This window comes from Pituophis catenifer, unplaced genomic scaffold, assembly GCF_029215685.1.
Source record: "Pituophis catenifer annectens isolate HBS135680 unplaced genomic scaffold, rPitCat1.0.hap2 SCAF_16, whole genome shotgun sequence".
NCBI lineage: Eukaryota > Metazoa > Chordata > Lepidosauria > Squamata > Colubridae > Pituophis > Pituophis catenifer.
Window position 1 is genome coordinate 10212880 of NW_027256896.1, and position 21785 is coordinate 10234664.

Genomic DNA, 21785 nt, shown 5'->3' on the forward strand with positions numbered 1-21785 from the left:
GCGCCACCGAGGCTCACATCCAGGCAGAATTAATAAAGCTCTTTAAGAGAGAGAAAGATGCTTCTCCAAGCTGGTGGGTTGGTTTCTGAATGTTTCGTTACCAGGCTAAATAACATCTTTAGCAGAGTTTAGAGGATGTCAGTGTCCATATTCTCCTGTTTATAAGGGCTTCAAGCTCGGAGAACCAACCTTCACCCTCATCCCACACCCGAGCTACAGATATTCGCCACCGTTGCAGAGAGAGAGATGACCTAAAGTTATTAATTGGTTATATAAAAGGTTGACTCAGCCTTCCATCCTTCCGAGGTGGGTAAAATGAGGACCCAGATTGTCGGGGGCAAGAAGCTGACTCTGTAAACCACTTAGAGAGAGCTGTAAAAGCACTTTGAAGACTCTATATACCCTGTTTCTCCCCAAATAAGATATCCCTTGATAATAAGCCCAATCGGGCTTTTGAACACATGGCAATAAGGCCAAGCGCTTATTTCAGGGTTCAAAAAAAATATAAGACAGGGTCTTATTTTCGGGAAAACACAGTAACTGGTGTAGTTCAAAATTCTTTACTATCGGTTCTATGGGTGTGACTTGGTGGGCGTAGCATGGGTTGGTGGGCGTGGCTTGGCTTGGTGGGTGTGGCAGGGGAAGGATACTGTAAAATGTCCATCCCCGCCCCTCTCCAGGGGAAGGTTACTGCAATATCCCCCTTTCCTCCCAATCAGCTGGGACTTGGGAGGCAGAGAATAGATGGGGGCAGGGCCAGACAGAGGTGATATTTATCGGTTCTCCAAACTACCCAAAATTTCCGCTACCGGTTCTCCAGAATTGGTCAGAACCTGCTGAAACCCACCTCTGTATATAAATCTAAGTGCTATTGCTATTGGTATTGCTAATTCCACTTTTTCTTCCTCCCTGTTGCTATTATTGTTGTTATGCTCTTGCTGTTATTGAATGAGCCGTAGTGGTGCAGTGGTGAGAGTGCAGTACTGCAAGTTACTTCTGCTGACTGCCGGCTGCCTGCAATTTGGCAGTTCGAATCTCACCAGGCTCAAGGTTGATTCAGCCTTCCATCCTTCCGAGGTGGGTAAAATGAGGACCCAGATGGTTGGGAGCAAGAGGCTGATTCTATAAACCGCTTAGAGAGGGCTGGAAAGCACTGTGAAGCAGTATATAAGTCTAAGTGCTATTGCTCTTCCTTCTTTCCTTCCTCCCTTCCTTTCCTTCTCCTCATTTTCCTTCCTTCCTTCCTCATTTTCCTTCCTTCCTTCCTTCCTTCCTTCCTTCCTTCCTTCCTTCCTTCCTTCCTTCCTTCCTTCCTTCCTTCTCCTCATTTTCCTTCCTTCCTTCCTCATTTTCCTTTCTTCCTTCCTCATTTTCCTTCCTTCCTTCCTTCCTTCCTCATTTTCCTTCCTGGTAGTGCGATGGTTAGAGTTCAATATTGCAAGCTAACTCTGCCGACTGCCAAGAGTTCGATCCTGACCGGCTCAAGGTTGACTCAGCCTTCCATCCTTCCGAGATTGGGTAAACAGGGTGCTATCACTATTGCTAATTCCACTTTTTTTTCCTCCCTCTCTTAGAAAAACCGCACTTGGCAGCTCTGTACCAAGCCACCTGCCTGATCCTTCCGAAAGCTGCTCATCAGGGGGCCGGACAGCTACCACCCTAGTTGGCGTTGCTGGAACAATTGATGAGCGCAGGATTCCTGTTGACAGGGGCACACCTCGCGATGATGGATGAGCCGCAGGCCAGCCGCGTCTGTAAAATCTTGAGCACCACCAAGAAGGAAGAATCCATCATGGTATGTCAGTCCTGCAGAAGCTGCCTTACCCATCGCATTTCGGCCTTCTCTCAAAGGGCTTTTTTTTAAACCCAGCTTCGTTCCACCTCAATCTCGGATGGAAACGCAACACCTTTAGAGGTCGGATACCTGTCGGGGGAGGCCTGATTTGAAAGATGGGATGGGAGGCCTTCGCTCCCAATTCTGTATACTTTCCGTCTTTCCTCCATTAGGAAACATGCTGGCATTTACAGGTAGTCCTCGAGTTACGACCACAATTGGAGCCCGAAATTTCTGTCGTTAAGCGAGACATTTGTGAAGTGAGGTTTGACCCCTTTTATGACCTTTCTTGCCATGTTTGTTAAGTGAACAATACAACCCATACGAAACCCAAATCATTATGGTTGAAGAACCTTGGGATACAGGTAGTCCTCGAGTTATGACCACAACAGAGCCCAAAATTTATGGTGCTAAGTGAAACATTTGTTAAGTGAGATTGCCCCATGTTACGGGGCAAAATTTTGTTAAGCGAGTTTGCTCCGTTTTACGACTTTTCTTCCCACCGTTGTTAAGTGAATCACTGCCGTTGTTAAGTTCATCACATGGTTGTTAAGTGAATCTGGCTTCCCCATGGACTTTGCTTGTTGGAAGGTCACAAAAGGGGGATCACGTGATTCCCCTTTTGTGACCTTCCCTGAGAAGGGATCCAGCCAGTTCGCACCAATTCGGTAGAACCGGTTGTTAACTTTCTAAGCAGTTCGGAGAACTGGTTGTTGGAAAAAAATCTTATTTTGTTTTTCCCCACTTTACAGGGCTAATCCTGTAAGGAAGGCAGGAAGGAAACAATCTGGTGTTGTTTCTAGCCTAATCTTTTATTGCCCTGCTTACAGAAACTGCCTCTCTGGTTAACCCTTATTACATTGTAACAGCTAAGGCGAAGCACCCAGCGACGTGAGTGATGTTGAGTTGGCCATGCCCACACGGTCACATGACCACTGAGCCACGCCCACCCAGCTGGTCATTAGGGCAGAGAACCGGTTGTTAAATTATTTGAATCCCACCACTGCCCGGGACCCTGCAACCGTCATAAATACCAACCCATCGCCAAGCTTCTGAATTTCAATCACCTGATCATGGAGAGGCTGCAAAGATTGTAACTATGAAAAACAGTCATAAGTCACATTTTTCAGTGACTTTAAATGGTCACTAAATGAACTGTTGTAAATCGACTACCTATATTGGCAAAACACTTCTCCATATTTACAGGGGGGTTTTGCAGGTTAGTACAGGTACTCCTCAATTTACAACCATTCGTTTAGTGACCATTAAAGTTACAACGGCCCTGAAAAAAGTGACTTACAACCGTTCTTCACACTTACGGCCGTTGTAGCATTCCCCCCCCCATGGTCACATGATTGAAATTCAGATGCTTGGCAACTGGTTCATATTTATTTATTTTTTGAAAAAAGTTTTTTTATTTTATTTCTTATAAACATATTGTAAATGTACATTCTCTTATTCATAATTACTCTCACACACACATATCTTTTCTAAAGAAAAAAAGATTTTTAAATTATACTCGGGGTTGCTCTTCTACCCTTTCTTCTTCCTTATTTTACAACAATCCTTCTTCTCCTTCTCCTCTCTTTCCCTTTCCTACCTTCTTCTATCCTTTTCTACTTTCTTTTTTCCTTCTCTCCTTCCCCTTCCTTTCCTCCACTCCTCCCTTCTTCCCCGCCTTTCTAACCTTCTCTCCTACTCTTTTTCCCCTCCCTTTCTTCCTCTCCTTTTCCCTTTCTTCTATTCCTCTCTCTCCTTCCCTGCTCCTAAGTTACCCTCTACTCCTCTCTCCATTCTCTCTCCTTTGTTGTCCAATATTTCCCCTATTGGTATCCAACTGGTTAGGACTGTGATGGGTAGGCTTCTTTACGGTCCTAACCGGTGGTGGGATCCAATCGGCGTAATAACCAGTTCGCTGAGTGCACGCTTTGCACACGCTTCACACACGCTTCACACATGCTTCGCGCACACTTCGCACACACAGTCCATTAGAAAACACCATTAAAAGCAGTGTAAAAACCACTAAAAACAGCTGAAGTGCAGCAATCCACTCTGCTGCGCCTATCAGCTGGGTTTCAAACGAACGAAATAAAGGTAGGTATACTGCAGTAGCGGGCGAGCGGGCCCAGCTGACGGTCGGAGTGAACCGGTTCGCTCTCAGCTGATCGTAGGAGCAACCGGCTCGCCCGAACCGGACTGAATAGGCTGAATCCCACCCCTGGTCCTAACTCGAACCCTCCCTGTGCAACAGGACTCATGCAAGCACTGGCAACCAGATTCCATTTTTTTTTTATGGTCTTTGCAACGTGCAAATGGAGGTGGGTAAAAACCCAAAGCAGAGGGGCTCTTAAGTCGAGAGCAATAAACGCTATACGAGAATTTGAATAGCGTGTCGGGCGGGGGGGGAGGTGTTTCTCGCACAATGAATGTCCGTGGGGGCTTCTTCGCCATTCACAACGTGGCTGCTGCCATGGAGGTGGCAAGCCACAGCCTACCAATTGAGCAGAAACAAAGGGTGGGAAAGGCGCCTTCCTTAAAATACTTGAAATCCGCAGGATGGTTTCTGCCAACTGCCAGCCCCTTGGCAGCCACTTTATCTTTTGCCTTTTTTTTTTTTTAATTGGAGCAGGTGGGCGTGCTCTATCTTTTAAGAAAGCACCTTTGGCATTTAAAGAGGATGCTGGAAGTTTTAATTTTTTTTTAAATAAACTCGACATCTTTAAAAATGTAAAATAATAATAACGGGTGGACCAAGGAAGGCCGGTAGTGAAACCGGTAGGCGCCCCACTTTTAATTGGGAAGAATTTTGATTTAATCTTTGGCCAGGCGCCAAAGAATGGAGGCCTTTGAACTCTGGTGCTGGAGAAGATTCCTGCAAGTCCCTTGGACTGCACGGTGATCCAACAGTCAGTCCTAGAGGAGATCAACCCTGACTGCTCTTTAGAAGGCCAGATCCTGAAGAGGAAACTCAAATGCTTTGGCCACCTAATGAGAAGGAAGGACTCCCTGGAGAAGAGCCGAATGCTGGGAACGATGGAGGGCAAAAGAAGGGGACGGCAGAGAATGAGGTGGCTGGATGGAGTCACTGAAGCAGTCGGTGTGAGCTTAAATGGACTCCAGAGGATGGTAGAGGACAGGAAGGCCTGGAGGAACGTTGCCCATGGGATCACGATGGGTTGGACACTACTTGACAACTAACAACAACATGCCCAGTTCTGCCATCTTCTTGTCTGGGAAGGGTGAAAATGCCCTCCCCCCACTGCCGTGGTGCAGGAAACCAAGTAGGCCACGCCTACCATGGCCACGGCCATCCAGCAACCGGGCAGGGAACCAGTTGCTAAAATTTTTGAAGCCCACCCCTGCAGGAGTCATCTTGAGTCTGTTCCTAACGCTATTTCCTTTCTCAGGGCTTCTGCTCATTGTGTTTCTGTAGCAGCTTCTGAACATTTCCCTCAAGGCCACCTCCATGGCTCTCTCTCTCTCCATCTGCAAGCCAACCAGATCCTGATTATTAGGGTCTTTTGAATGTGTATTTTGAATTAGGATCAATTGAACGTATCCAGAAATATTTCACAAGAAGAGTCCTCCACTCCTCTGCTCGCAACAAAATACGTCATGCCACCAGACTTGAAATTCCGGGCTTAGAAAACTTAGACCTACACTGCCTTCAGAATGACCTAAGCGTAGCTCATAAAATTATCTGCTACAACGTCCTACCTGTCAATGACTACTTCAGCTTCAACCACAACAATACACGAGCACACAATAGATACAAACTCAAGGTAAATCGCTCCAAACTCAATTGCAGAAAATACGACTTCAGCAGAGTGGTCAATGCCTGGAATGCACTACCTGACTCTGTGATTTCTTCCCCAAACCCCCAAAACTTTAACCTTAGACTGTCTACTGTTGACTTCACCCCATTCCTAAGAGGTCTGTAAGGGGCGTGCATAAGAGCACCAGTGTACGTACCATCCCTGTCCTACTGTCCCCATTTATTTGTATCCATTTTATGTATTCAATTCATGCTTATCCTTATATATATTACCTAATACGTTCTTGATAAAATAAATAAATGATGGTGATGATGATGATGATGATGATGATGATGATGGTGATGGTGATGATGATGATAAGCCTTGCGCTCTACTAGTTGTCCTATAACTGTAGACCAGGGTTCTCCTACCGCTTGGTCCTTTCTGGACAACTACTCATCTATCCCAGCAAGTCTCTGAGGCAGAAAGCTTCCCACTGAAGATGGTGAAAGATGCTTCATGCAGGAACCACAATAGTGCAGTCAAGCCACTCATAAAATACATTTGGTGTTTCAATCACCTTATGGTCGCCCTCTCGACTTCCGGGACCGTATCCTGTGGACACCACTGCTCTGAGGCCACCTCAAGAAGGGCTGCTTCCTTACCTGGGTCCAAGAAGGCCATAAATATTCAGCCATCTTGTTAGCAATGGGAATGTTGTGGCCTGTTGGCCGCCAGCCCCTCCAGCAACCATATCAGAGGAGGAGGAAGAGGAGTAGGCGTGGGAGTCAGGGTCAGCATCAAGGCAACCTGAGACCTCCGAGGGAGAAGAGGGAATGGAGCTGGCAGAGAGAGAGAGACAGAGGCAGAGCCTGGGCTGTCCGTCAGCCTTCAGATGGAGAGTCAACAGCCGCCAGGTCTGGAGATGGCTGATGAGGAAGAGGAGGAACAGCTGGGTCCAGTGCCTGATGTGCGGATGTGCAGAAGGCAGAGGAGAGGAGAGCAGTGGAAATCTGTGGGCCGATCCTTGGGACAGAAGAGCCACCACTGCTAGCGAAGCCCCACCCTAGCTCTGGGGATAAAAGGCAGGGGGCGGAGATGAATAGATGTGGCAGACAACTATTCATCTTCCTGCCAGACAGACTTGTTAGCCTGTGATGAGAGAGAAACTTTTTGCCGGGGTTGCTGACACTCCTAATAAAGGAATCATTGCTTCAGCTACAGAGGGTTTGTCGTGTTTGGGGAACTGGGTCAGAACAGGGAACGATCGGCTGGAGACCAGCAGAGCCGCTGTCGAACGAAGGATGGACGGATGGATAAGGGATATTGGGCGCTAGTGCTGGACGAAACGATTCCTTTTTCAGATCTTTGGCAATAATGAAACCAGTCGCCTTCTCTACGGCCACAGCAAAACCTGGAAAGATGCCCAGAGAAGCCAACGATCCTGCCGGTACCAAGGATACATTACGACAGCTATAAAATTCTCTTTCGCTGGCTTGGAACAACATCTGTTCAGATGAACCTTCTGACTCTCCACCACTTCTGAGAAGCTGGCTGGCTGCGTTCCCCACCACACCGGTCGAGACGGATGGCAATGGGGCCAGGGCTCAGCACAGGAGAACGTGGGTTGCACACAGAAGAGGAAAAGGTCGATCCCCGGTCTTCCATGGGTTAAAACTGGGAAAGAATCATTCTGCGGTAAGGGAGCCCAAGGTTTTGACTCACTACAGGAGGTCCTCGCACTGTTCATTTTCTGACCGTTCGAAGTTACAACGACGCCGAAAAAAGTGACGTACGGCCGTTTTTCACACATGACCGTCCCCGTGGTCACATGATCAAAATTCAGACACTCGGCAACTGGTTCGTATTTATGACAGCTGCAGCGTCCCCGGAGGTCATGTGATCCCCTTTTGCGACCTTCTGACAAATAAAAAGTCCATGGGGAAGCGAGATTTGCTTAACAACCATGTGACTCACTTAACAACTGCAGTGACTCACTTAACAATGGTGGCAAGAAAAGTCGAAAAATGGAAGCAAACTCACTTAACAAATGTTTCCCTTAGCACCATAAATTTTGGCCTCTGTTGTGGTCATAACTCGAGGACTGCCTGTATCCCAAGGTTCCTCAACCATAATGACTTTAAACTGTGTGAATCTCAACTCCCAGAATTAGGAAGGAATTAAATGGGGAGTGGGAGAGAGGCTGGGCTCAATGCTGAGACTCTCCCAGCTACAGGTTAGTTCTCGACTTAGTGACAGTTCACTGTTACAACAACAATGAAAAATGTTCACACTTAACCACTGTTGCAGCATGCCTGTGGTCACGTAATCAAAATTCAGAGGCTTGGCAACTGGCATGTACTTATGACTGTTGCAATGACCCGGGAATCACATGATTCCTCTTTTGTGACTTTCTAAACAAGCAAATTCAGTTGGGGAAGCCAGACTCACTTAACAACTGTGTGACTAACTTAATGACAGCAGTGATTCGCTTAACAACCGTGGCAAGAAAGATTGTAAAACGGGGCACATTTACAACCTTTCTTGCCACGGTTGTAAAATGGGGCAAAACACACTTAACAACGGTGTTTACTCTGCAAGCGAAATTGTGGGCTCAGTCGTGGTTGTAACTCGAGGACGATCTATAACCTTCCCAGCCAGCTTCTGACAAGCAAAGGAAGTGGGGGGGGGGAGCTGGATCCACTTAATGACAGCATGATTCACTTAACAACTGCGGCAAAATAACATGGAGCAAAGCTCACTTAACTTTTGCTTAGCCGTGGAAATCAACCCTAAATCCAATCCCAGCCCATCAGAAAGCTGAATATATTTGGATAGATTTGATCCGATTCTTTCCAGACAGAAATTTTCCCATCTGGGATGACAGTGAGTTACTTTTAAGGGTGTCATGTTGCACCAGTGGCAGCTGTTTCAAGGTGCACCTGTGGAGTAGACCACTGATGTGCACCCGGCTAGTAGATTCCGCACCAGTTGCATGTTCCCCTAGCAACCATCCAGGGCCACCGAGGCGGAAATCTGCAAGAAAAACACAAGCAGGGATTTTACCCGGCAACTTTAAGACGTGTGGCCTTCAAGTCCCAGAATTCCTCAGCCAGCAGCTGGCTGAGGAATCCTGGGACTTGATGTTCTGCCCCAGCTACGGGTCCCAAGAAGTGCAGCACACACACAGCTCCCAAAAACTCCGTTTAATACAAACAGAACCCTTTCAAAATGCAGCCTTTAACCACAAATGTCCTTAGCAGCCTGCTATGAATTACAGAGATTAAACAAAGTCCGGAAAGGGTTGGCAATCAGCCCAGAAACCAAGTTGTAACAAAAAAACTCACTCTCAAAATGCTCTGTGTAGGACCAAACGTTGTTTCCAGCAACATTTGCCAGCTGTGTGCAAATTTAAATAGGCTAAGGGAGTGGCCAATTAGCCCCAAGCCTTACTCTCGAGGAGACCTCCTCCTGAGTAGCCACTCCTGCCTTTTGGCAGCCCTGCGTGCTCGAGCATTGAAAAGAGGCTCCTCCACTTCACTCTCTTCACTTGAAGGAGCCTCTGGAGGTTCTGAAGGCCCTGGCTGAGTCTCTGCCTCTGGCACTACTCTTCAGCCTCCTCGCTGTCCAACTCGAGCGCTGGCTGCACAGGCTACTGGTGCGACACCACACCAGCCGCCTCGTCATCGGGATCAGCCACAATCTGCGCAGGCCGCTGGCGGGCCACAACACTTGAAGGCCACACGTCTTAAAGTTGCCAAGGTTGGAGATCCCTGCACTAAAAGACCATGAATTCGCTTGGTGACTCACAAACAACGTCATAAAATCCAGTCGACCATTTACTGACCAGCATGACTTACTTATGCAATTCCAGGCTCATTTATGATCGTAAGTTGAGGCCCTCCTATATTTCCACCAGGTTTATCCCCATGCTCCTTTCCCTCCACCCCCACCCTCCAACTATCCACCCCATTGCACCAAGAAGCCCCTCCAGAATCATCAGAGCCTGAGTGGCGCAGCAGATTAATGCTACTGTTAAAGGTAGTATTTAGCATTTAGCTTCCAGCTGCCTGCAATTACTGCGAGTTCAATTCTCACCAGGCTCAAGGTTGACTCAGCATTCCATCCTTTCTAAGGTAGGTAAAATGAGAACCCGGTTTGTGGGGGCAATAAGCTGACTTTGTATAAAATATACAAAAGTATGAAGGCTATTGCTTAATGCCTTGTAAGCCGCCCTGAGTCTCCAGAGAAGGGCGGCATATAAATCAAAATAAAAATAAAATAAAAATAAATAAAATCATACAGATTGCCTTTCCGTGTCTCTCCAGCAAAGGAAGATTTAGGCTGGGCAACTTGAAGGAGACACCTAACATCTAAGCTCTGCCCAGCATGATGATTCGGCTGAGCCTCTTCAAGCAGCTCAGTTGGTGAAGTCCTGCTGTTCCTTTAATTCCCCATGGATGTCACCGTCAGGGGGATCCCTCTGGCAGTGAATTAACCACCTTTGAAAAGAAGGCCACTCCAGTCTTAACTAGCCCGACAGAAACCCTTCTCTCTTCCCCCCTTCTTCATCTACTCCAGTGGTGAAATCCATTTTTTTTTACTACCGGTTTTGTGGGCGGGGCTTGGTGGGCGTGGTGTGGCTTGGTGGGCATGGAAGGGGAAGGATACTGCAAAATCTCCATTTCCCCCCCCCCACTCCTGGGGGAAGGATATTGCAAAAACTCCATTCCCACCACACTCCTGGGGTATTGCAAAATCTCCATTCCCTCCCCACTCCAGGGGTACTGTAAAATCTCCATTCCCTCCTCACTCCTGGGGGAAGGATACTGCAAAATCCCCATTCCCACCCCACTCCTGGGGGAAGGATATTGCAAAATCCCCATTCCCACCCCACTCCTGGGGGAAGGATACTGCAAAATCTCCATTCCCTCCCCACTCCTGGGGGAAGGATACTGCAAAATCTCCATTCCCTCCCCACTCCTGGGGGAAGGATATTGCAAAAACCCCATTCCCACCACACTCCTGGGGTATTGCAAAATCTCCATTCCCTCCCCACTCCAGAGGTACTGTAAAATCTCCATTCCCTCCTCACTCCTGGGGGAAGGATACTGCAAAATCCCCATTCCCACCCCACCCCTGGGGGAAGGATATTGCAAAATCCCCATTCCCACCCCACTCCTGGGGGAAGGATACTGCAAAATCTCCATTCCCTCCCCACTCCTGGGGGAAGGATACTGCAAAATCCCCATTCCCACCCCACTCTGGGGCCAGCCAGAGGTAGTATTTGCCGGTTCTCCAAACTACTCAAAATTTCTGCTACGGGTTCTCCAAAACTGGTCAGAACCTGCTGGATTTCACCCCTGATCTACTCCTTTAGCAAGCCTGCATTCCAGCAAAGGCTTTCAGTCTCCGAAGCCTTGTATGTTGAGAAGAAGATGCAACACCTACACAATAAAAGCCTCTTTCAAGGACGCTGAGAGGAGGCCTCCCAGGTGCCGAGATGACCATGTTGGTTGCATAGCTACAGGGATTTCAAACAAGGGAGGGATGAGCTCCCACTGAATAGCCCTTTGGCTCAATCAAACGCTTCCTTAAAGCAAAAAAATCACCCTGGGGGTTTTGCTGTGAAAATGTCTCTTTCGAAGGCCAGGCTGGATCCAGCCTCTTTCTGAAAAGCAAATTTCTAAAGCGAATTCCCTTTTGCCCAAACGAATGAGGGAACAAAAAGTCCAGGATGGATTCATAGTCTTCCTACTTTGCTGCTGTACGATTCCTCTCTCCTCTTTCTGCATGGCTACCCTGTTTCCCCGAAAATAAGACCCAACTGGAAAATAAGCCCTAGCATGATTTTTCAGCATTTTATTTATTTACTTATTATTTATTTATTAATCCAATTTATATGCTGCCCTTCTCCATAGACTCGGGGCGGCTTACAATGCATTATAGCAATAGCCTGCATACTTTTTTGTATATACCTGCTTATTAGGGCTTTCGGCACCCCCTAAGCGGTGTTGTTCCATACAAAGTCGGCTTATTGCCCCCACAATCCGGGTCCTCAATTTACCTGCCTCGAAAGGATGGAAGGCTGAGTCAACCTTGAGCCTGGTGAGATTCAAACTTGCACTAATTGCAGGCAGCCGGCAGCTAAGTGCTAGCACTTAACAGCACTTTAGTCCGCTGCACCACCGAGGATGTTCGTAATATAAGCCCCACCCCAAAAAATAAGCCCCAGTTAAGAACGTCCCCACAGAGAGGGCGCTGTGTGCCACCTCTGCCATGCGTGCCATAGATTCGCCATCACGGATCTATCTAGGACACTAATTCAGGATCAGCAAATCTAAGAGGTTTGATGTCAGTGGAATGAATGGGAGGGTTTTAAAATACTAGCTGTGTTTCCCAGCACACTTTCCTGTAGCCAGGATTTAATAAATGAACCTGAGTTTGAACTGACCCCACCGGCTTGGCTAGGATGATACAAGCACCCACAAATTAGGGGGGGGGAAGATATTGAGACTCTAGAAAAAGTGCAGAGAAGAGCAACAAAGAGGATTAGGGGACTGGAAGCCAAAGCATATAAAGAACGGTTGCTGAAACTGGGTACGTTTAGTCTGATGAAAAGAAAGACCAGGGGAGACATGATAGCAGTCTTCCAATATCTCAGGGGCTGCCCCAAAGAAGAGGGAGTCAAGCTGTTCTCCAAAGCACCTGAAGACAGGACAAGAAGCAACGGGTGGAAACTAATCAAGGAGAGAAGCAACCTAGAACTAAGGAGAAATTGTCAGATAGAACAATTAACCAGTGGAACAACTTGCCTTCAGAAGTTGTGGGTGCTCCATCACTGAAGGTTTTTCAGAAGAGACTGGACAACCACTTGTCTGGAATGGTAAAGGGCAGTGGCCCCGAATCTATTGGCCACCAGGGACTGGTTACATGGAGAGTGATTTTTCTGTGGAGTCTGTGTGCGTGTGTGATTTTGCACACTGCCTACATCCCACCCCTGCACGGATGGGGCTTCACTCACTTGTTGTTAGCACGTCAAGATGCATTTATCCTAGTGCTGACATGAGAAGGAGAACACAAGTGTCTGCAATGGGATGGTTGCTTTTCACCTACTTATTTTAGCTGGAGATAATGTCCCCTAGGAGATGGATGGGAGGGGGGAAATTCTTTGAATTGGAGCAGTAGATTAGGGGTGAATGATTGGGAAGATGGCCAATGAATGCAGAGGAGTGGGGGAAGGAAGAGGAGGGATTTTGGGTCAGCACGTCAGTGCTGGCTGCATGGAGTCAGTGTAAAAGTTGCCATGCTAAATAAAATGGAAGTTTGTTTCAAAAAAGACTTTGTTTGAGACGCAATTTATTTGAAGACGGCCTGAAAACCTGACACTTGTGTGACTTAGTTCCTGGCGATCCACAGCCAATCTGCTGCCCAGAGGTTGAGGACCCCTGGAATAAGGTCTCTCCAAGTCTGTTCTTCTGTTAAATGACCAAGCCAATCTTCACCTTTGGCCAATCGTGCTGGAGTTTTTGTTTCGATCTTCACTGTAGTGTCTTTGCCTGCCTACCTTATTCTGGCTATATCACAGGGCCCCAGGCCTCAAAACACAGGATAGAGATTGCTGGCCAATAAAATCAAGATAATATTGCTCATTAAGATGAATTCTAGGAGTTGAAACCCACACGTTTTCAAGTTTGCCAAGCTTGACAAACGCTAATCAAAATCAACTTGAAGGAGACTATTTTTAGTTTATGACTTAGTCTTGATCGATCGTCTACACAGCAGCGATGTTAAGATTAATTAAAAACTTCCTTAGAGCCTTTGTTCATGGCAACTGTTTTCTTCCTTCTGGGATATTAAGGAGAATGGTTTCCACTCCAGATATTGTACTACCCAAAAAACAAAAAAACATGCAAAGTGATTCCTGTTGCTTTAAAATGTTTGATTTGCAAAAAATTACCAGCTGATTCTTCAGCATAATACTGATTGTTTCCACCTGTAGGATAAGCATTAAACAGTCTCAAACTATGGCCTAAACTAGTCTGTTCATAGATAAGTGCCTGATTTGCTTCCTCTCTCTGTTTTAATATATATATATATATATATATATATATATATATATATATATATATATATATATATATATATATATATATATATATATTTTACAACTGTTGTAATCTGGCCATAAACAGGAAGTTTTCAAATCCAGAGACCGCAAAGTTGAAAGGAAGGCTGAAGGACACAGGAGAGTGCCGTCCTTAGAAGGAGCTTCAGATGGAAACAGGTGAGGATTTTGCCTATTAGGCTATGCCATGGTTTGTTTAACCACAGTTAGTTGAACGAAGCACAATTGATAGAGTTCACCTCTGCACTGCCAGTTTCAATGCTGCCTGTAAAGCTGCTTCTGATCATGACTGGTGAAATTTGGCAGCAAGATTTTGTACCATCTTGAAAGAAGAAAATGGCAAACATAAGCTTTATTATCTGCTTTAGCAAAGTCCACCCCTGCCCCCATAAAAAAGAGGGGGGGTGACCCAGGTCCAAGTAAGTAGTATTAGTAGCAAACAGTTCCAAAACAAACAGACTTTATTAGCTGAGAATTAACTCATTCTCAGCGTAGTCCAAACTAATTAAAACAAACTCTTCATAACACAAATTCTTCAGTCTAATCACCAACCTTGGTATAATTAGGCAAACTGCCAAAGGCTCCTCTTGGCAAAAGTTCAGAAGCAGAAGACGCCGACCAGAGATAAGTGCAACAAGACAAGAACAAGTCTATCAACGTTGTTTTCCGACAAAGAGCCCAAGAGCCGTTGACGGTCTTTTAAGCCTTATGGGAGGGGCCAATCATCTCTTGGCCTTACTCCCAAGTTGTCCTTTTTGCTTCCGCTGCTCTTGCCTTTTGGCAGCTCTTCTCATGCGTGCACTAGGAACAGGCTCTTCCTGTTCCTCTGCCTCTCTGCTGTCAGCCTCTGGAGGCTCCGGAGTCTGCACATCACTCCCCGATGGCCCTGGCTCCATCTCTGCTTCTGACGCAGAGCCCTCATCCGGGCCTTCCCCAGCCTCCAGGACTGACCCATGTCCTTCCTCAGCCATCTCACTGTCCGACTCCGCTGCCAGCTCTGCAGGCTGCAGGCAAACCACAACGGATTTCTGCAGACTGTGGATATGGTTTGTACCTGTGTGTGTGTGTCTACATGTTCAATTGTGGTCTCTTGACCACACAATTTTCATTGCAGTCCCCTAGCCATGATAAGTTAGCCACATATAGTTCACAAATTATATAAGAAGCCCTAGTGGACAATCATTTAAATATGAGCCAGCCATGTGCAGCAGCTGCCAAAACAGCCAACACAGTTCTAGGCTGCATAAACAGAGGGATAGAATCAAGATCACGTCAAGTGTTAATACCACTTTATAAGGCCTTGGTAAGGCCACACTTGGAATATTGCATTCAGTTTTGGTCTCCGCGATGTAAAAAAGATGTGGAGACTCTAGAAAGAGTTGCAGAGAAGAGCAACAAAAAGGATTAGGGGACTGGAGGCTAAAACATATGAAGAATGGTTGCAGGAACTGGGTATGTCTAGTTTGATGAAGAGAAGGACCAGGGGAGACATGATAGCAGTCTTCCAATATCTCAGGGGTTGCCCCAAAGAAGAGGGAGTCAAGCTATTCTCCAAAGCACCTGAGGGCAGGACAAGAAGCAATGGGTGGAAACTAATCCAGGAGAGAACCAACCTAGAACTAAGAAGAAATTTCCTGGAAGTGAGAACAATTAATCAGCAGAACAACTTGCCTTCAGAAGTTGTGAATGCTCCAACATTGGAAGTTTTTAAGAAGAGATTAGACAGCCAATCTGTCTGGAATGATATAGGGTCTCCTACTCAACGGGGTTGAACTAGAAGACCTCCAAGGTCCCTTCCAACAATCTTATTCTATCCTTTTCTGTTCTTTCAAGATTTAATTTATAAAAACAACTACATTATATAGTTAAGTTATAACCTGCACAAAGTGTGAACCAGAGCATTTAAGCAAGAGCATTTCTTTTAAAAGGCTATGCATCCCTCAACTTAACATTTCTAAGCTGCTGTTCAGTTAAGGCACATGTGAATTTTAGGACATTTTCTCCAAGGGTAATAGCAGTGAATAGCAGTGTGTAGTGAAGGCTGGACTTTCACCCTTCCCACATTTCCTGAGTTTCAGCAGTTGTAGGCCAGGCAGACATTCAACCTTTTGCACATTTTCTAAGCACGGTTGATTTTCCAGTTTTATAAACTCATGGCTATATAGGTAGTCTTCAACTTATGACCACAGTTGAATCCAAAATGTCCATCACTAAACGAGATAGTTGTCGAGTGAGTTTTGCCCCCATTTTACGACCTTTCTTGCCACCGTTGCTAAGTGAATCGCTGCAGTTGTTACGTTAGTAACACGGTTATAAAGTGAAGCTGTCTTCTCCGTTGCCTTTCCTGATCAGAAAGTCGCAAAAAGGGGATCCCATGATCCCGGGACACCGCAACTGTCATAAGTACATGCCAGTTGCCAAGCATTTTTTTGATCACATGACCGTGGGGATGCTGCAATGGTCATAAGTATGAAAAAAACATTGCTAAGTCGCTTTTTGTAATAAGTCACTTGTAACTTTGGATGGTCACTAAACGAACTGTTGTAAGTCGAGGACTATTGTCTGGGACAGCACCTGAGCACGCCAAGATTAGCAAGCAGTGATCTTTTGGTGTAAGAAGAATTTATATTGCACAGTGCCAAGGGCACAGTTGTGAATGTAGCCTGCAGTTGTCTGCTTTTAGAGGTGTGTTCCTCTGTGTGTCCTTTCCTTTTTTTGGTTCTTTCTTATTTATATTTTTAAAGAATTTGACCTAAAGGCAAAGACAAAGCTGAAAAGAAAAGAAAAAAGAAAAGAAAAGAAAAGAAAAGAAAAGAAAAGAAAAGAAAAGAAAAGAAAAGAAAAGAAAAGAAAAGGAAGGGAAGGAAGAGACAAGGAAAGGAAGGGAAGGGAAAGGAAAGGAAAGGAAAAGAAAGGAAAGGAAAGGAAAGGAAGAGGGAAGGGGAAGGGGAAGGAAAAGAAAGGAAAGGAAAGGAAAGGAAAGGAAAGGAAAGGAAAGGAAGAGGGAAGGGGAAGGGGAAGGAAAAGAAAGGAAAGGAAAGGAAAGGAAAGGAAAGGAAAGGAAAGGAAAGGAAAGGAAAAAGGTGCATGAAAAGGAAAAAGAAAAAGGAAAGCAAGGAACTATAATGACTTCCAGCCTTTTCGTCAACAGATAATTACAACCTTACCATCTCTCTCTGCCCTCTTGGATGTTCTACAAATCTCTTTAGCCTCACAGCTAATCCACTTTTTTCTAATCTTCGGCTTTTTTGATTTCTCTGGGGGAAAACAGGCTGTCTCTTCTTATCCAAGAAAGCTTCCCCTCTCCATCATTTTTCTTCGAAGAGAAAAAAAAAGAAGGGGGCACCTGGATTTGAACCAGGGACCTCTTGATCTGCAGTCAAATGCTCTACCACTGAGCTATACCCCCTTGCTGCATGATGTTGCCTTAGCATGGAAATGTACGGTTTCCTGGCTCTGTTCCTGTTCTGACTAATCCTGCCAGAGAGAAAACTGTTTGGTCTCTTTTTTTTTTTCCCCATTTTGAATCGTTGGGTTCCTACAAAGGGTCCCTGCAGCATCCTTATCCCCCTCCCTCGTCCGTATCTACGGGAAGAGAAGTCTTTCAAAATTTTGAGCAGCATCTTGACACGCTGGGCTTGACAATCATGCCTTCTGCAGCCGGTACAAAGGGGAAATGTTATGCAGGGATGGGCTTCAAAAATTTTAGCAAGGGGTTTCTCTGCCCAGTTGCTGGGTGGGCGTGGCCATGGTGGGTGTGGCCCAGGGGTGAAATACTACCGGTTCGGACCGGTTCAGACGAATCGGTAACGATGGCGGCGGGTGGTTCAGAGAACCGGTAGCGATGGCAGCGTGACGTTCCTCCCACCCGCCCGGTGGTCGTTATACTTCCTGGTTTTAACCAGGAAGTCACCTGTTTTTTACCCTCTGCGCATGCAATATCCTTCCCCCAGGAGTGGGGCGGGAATGGGGATTTTGGAATATCCTTCCCCCAGGAGTGGGGCGGGAATGGGGATTTTGGAATATCCTTCCCCCAGGAGTGGGGCGGGAATGGGGATTTTGGAATATCCTTCCCCGAGGAGTGGGGAGGGAATGGGGATTTTGGAATATCCTTCCCCAGGAGTGGGGTGGGAATGGGGATTTTGCAATATCCTTTCCCCAGGAGCGGGGGGGGAATGGAGATTTTGCTATCTCCTTCCCCTGGAGTGGGGTGGGAATGGAGATTTTGCAGCATCCTTCCCCGAGGAGTGGCACAGGAATGGGGATTTTGCAGTATCCTTCCCCTGGAGTGGGGTGGGAATGGAGATTTTGCAGTATCCTTCCCCGAGGAGTGGCACAGGAATGGGGATTTTGCAGTATCCTTCCCCTGCCACGCCCACCAAGCCACGCCCACCAAGCCACACCACGCCCACCAAGCCATGCCCACAGAACCGGTAGTAAAAAAAAATGGATTTCACCACTGCTTTGGGGGCCTTCAAGGGAACGAAACAGCATCATAGAGGAACGCAGGTTTATTGGTAGAGCAGGTGTGCTTTAACCATAAAGACTGCAGGGAAATGTCAGCTTAGAAGCGATTCGTCCCATGGCAGCTAAGTCACGCTTTGCTTAATCCAGTTTACTAAATAATACAGGCTTTAGGTGCGTAGACCTTTCTGAGCCGTAATTAGGACTTGGAAAAAACCCAAATGCTGGATTCGCAGAGCATTCAGAGTCCCAAAAAGAAACCCAAGGTGCAAATCAGGGTTTGGAGAACCTAGAAATGAGGGGCAAAACAACAGTGTTCAGGAGCCTGGATAGCTCTGCAGACTAAAGCACTGTAATTTAACACCAGCTGTCTGCAATTAAAAGTAAGTTCGAATCTCCCCAGGCTCAAGGCTGACTCAGCCTTCCATCCTTTCTAAGGTAGGTGAAATGAGGACCCAGATTGTGGGGGCAATAAGCTGACTTTGTATAAATATACAAAAGGATGAAGGCTATTGCTTAACGCATTGTAAGCCGCCCTGAGTCTCCGGAGAAGGGCGGCATATAAATCAAATTTTAAAAAAAATAAAATAAAAAATAAAAAAAAGTGTGGGAAGCCCTTTCTGGAAGGATCCAGCAGGTTGGAAGGAAAACAGATGTTGGCTTAAAGCAGCAACGCTGTGCTCGTGAGGGAGAAAGCCCCACAGAATTAAATTGGACTCAAAAATAGGCTTCCCACTCCGCACACCCCACGAACGCTGGGGTTCATTTGCAGCTCGTGATCAATTTACAAGTTTTACAGATTTACTGATCGATCCGGGTCCCCTTATTATCGCATCGTTTTGAGACGGATGGAGAGACGCCATTGGCATCCCTGGCTTGGGGAGTGAAAGGACTTAGGCTGGTGGTAAAGCGCTCTCCACACATGCCCAGAGGTACCCTTGTGTGGGCGTTGGGCATCTTTGAGCTTTCATTTGGGCTTTGGGCTTCTGGCTTGCAGACGGTCCCGAGTTTCATCCTCGTATTTGGAGATGGGCATTTCAGCTTCCAGCTCAGGAAATCCAAGCAAGCCCCTGCAGCTGCTGTTGCCGTGGCAACTGGCAGAGGCTCGCAGGCCGCCGGAGAGCATCGTGCCACTAAGTGGTGGACAAGGCTGGAGAGGAAGGGGGGGAAGGGGTATGGGATTTTATGGGATGGAGACAAAGCGAGGAGTGACTGCATCGCCTATCCCGTTGTAAGGCAACAGGCTTTCCCCGACTTCCTCCTGCTCTCCAAAGTGGGTGTGTGAGACCATTTTTTTTTAAAAAAATATGAATTCTGGGTTGCCTCAGTTTGTAATTCCTCACAGAAAGAACTAAGCAAACGTATCCCATTCCAGGAACTCCTAACCTCCAAGGACAATGTCTCTTGTAGAAGAGGTCCGGCTGAGCCAGGAGGAGGAGTCAAACGAGGACTTAGTCTGGAATCCCTATGTGGGCACAAGAAGGCAAAAATCTACCTCCCCCCCCACCTGCCATTGAACTTTATCTAGTCTTTTTGTACAGTTGTGAAATCACGTCTGACTCTTTGCCACCCCATGGATCACTGCAAGCCACGGTGGCGCAGTGGTGAGAATGCAGTACTGCAGGCTACTTCTGCTGACGGCAATTTGGCAGTTTGACTCTCACCAGGCTCAAGGTTGACTCGCCCTGCCATCCTTCTGAGGTCAGTAAAATGAGGACCCAGATTATTGGAGGCAATAAGGCTGACTCTGTAAACCGCTTAGAGTTGGCTGTAAAAGCACTGTGAAGCGGTATATAAGTCTAAGTGCTATTGCTATTAGGAACCCTGGTGGCACAGTGGTTAGAATGCAGTATTGCAGGCTAACTCTGCCCACTGCCAGCAGTTCGATCCTAATCGGTTCAAGGTTGACTCAGCCTTCCATCCTTCCCAGGTGGGTAAAATGAGGACCCAGTTTGTTGGGGGCAATATTCTGACTCTGTAAACCACTTAGAAAGGGCTGTAAAGCACTGTAAAACAATATATAAGTGCTATTGCTATTGCTATCATGCCAGGCACCTCTGACCTCCCCTATCTCCCAGAGTTTTCCCAAATTCATGTTCATTTTGTCGACGACAGCATCTAAACCATCTTCATCCTCTTCCGTCCCCTTCTCCTTTTGCCTTCCATCTTTCCGAACCTCAGGCTCTTTTCCGAGTCTTCTCTTCTCAAAGTACGTGGGATCTGGTCTTACCCAGATGCAAACTGAGAACCTGAAAAGATTCCTGTGTAAAGACTTGAGCAGGAGAACAGCTAATGGAAGCCTCCAAGTGTGGGTCTGATTGTTTGCGCTTCATATATCTGCACCAGTGGTGAAATGTAAAATTTGTTACTACCGGTTCTGTGGGCGTGGCTTGGTGGAGGGGTAATGTAACTGGGTGGGTGTGGCCAACTTTTTTTCTTTTCTCTTTTTACTTTTAAAAACATCGGTGGAAGAGGTTGTAGAAAAAATGCTTTTAAAAGGCTGTGACAATCCCAGCTGAGCTGCCTGATCATCAGCTTTGTTTTCTTTTAAAAACATTTTTTTTTTTTTTGCTTTTAAAAGAAAAAAAAAGCCTCTGACGATCAGGCAACTCAGCTAGGATCATCAGAGCCTTTTAAAAACATTTTCTCTGCAACCTCTTCGGCCGAAGAGGTTATAGAAAAAATGCTTTTAAAAGGCTCTGGCGATCCCAGCTGAGCCACGCGATGGTCAGAGGCTTTTTTAAAAAACTTTTAAAAGTATTTTTTTGGCCAAAGAAAAAATGCTTTTAAAAGTAAAAAAAAAAAAAAAAAAAAAAGCCTCTGACGATCGCGCAGCTCAGCTGGGCATGGGGGTGGGCAGGGATTTTTGCTACCGGTTCTCCAAATCACCTGCCGTCATCGCTACCAGATCGGGCGATCCGGTCCGAACCGGGAGCATTTCACCCCTGATCTGCACCCTCTATGTGTGTATATGTGTGTGTGTGTGTGTGTGTTTTTCAGTGAAATGCCTCCAGAAAGGGGATGCAAATTGGACAGGTGTTGTTGTGTAAATTGTGCAGGATGTGCAAATTCCACACTGCTTTACTCTCTCAATGAAGCTAACAATTGTGTCTGAGGGCGCCCATGCACCAACCCTCTTTACACCCAGGTACTTTGCACACCAGGCAAGTTGTGGGTTCCTTCAGCATAGAGACAAAAATCCCCGTGCCCTGCTCAGTTCTCCATGTGCAGATGAATACATGAAATTAGTTTTGTCACTTGCAGGAGTTTTAAGAAACAACAGTTAATCTAACGCAGAGACAAGCATTCTGCCCACCCACTCAGCCTCCCTAGCCTTGTCTGGCTTCCTTTTTTTATTATTTTTAGAGCCTTTTAATGAACAAAATGCATAGCAAGCAAGCGTGTTGCAAGGCATCTCTGTCTCTAAGGAGGCCTTCGGAAGAGGTGCATCTGATAGGCTTGCGTTCCTTGGCATCTGCCCAACTCTCTGCCTTAACTCTCTTTAATTAAAAAAAGGAAACGGAAAGAATATAGCTGTATAGCAAGCTGTAAAGAAAAATAGAAGTCTTTACTGCCATCCTTGCTCCCTACAATGTTCCCCAGG

At 46.4% G+C, this 21785-nt stretch overlaps 1 protein-coding gene and 1 non-coding gene across 2 annotated transcripts in view; one reads left to right on the top strand and one right to left on the bottom strand.

The window, feature by feature from the left end:
• Positions 1-21785, top strand: part of DNAAF8 (dynein axonemal assembly factor 8) — a 112279-nt gene that overhangs the window by 85958 nt on the left and 4536 nt on the right. Inside the window, 2 exon segments of the mRNA XM_070955327.1 lie at positions 1575-1795; positions 19179-19454. Coding sequence (XP_070811428.1) covers positions 1575-1795; positions 19179-19454 — 497 coding nt within the window.
• On the bottom strand, positions 17055-17126 carry TRNAC-GCA (transfer RNA cysteine (anticodon GCA)). The gene has a single exon. It is a non-coding gene; the product is annotated as a tRNA-Cys (tRNA).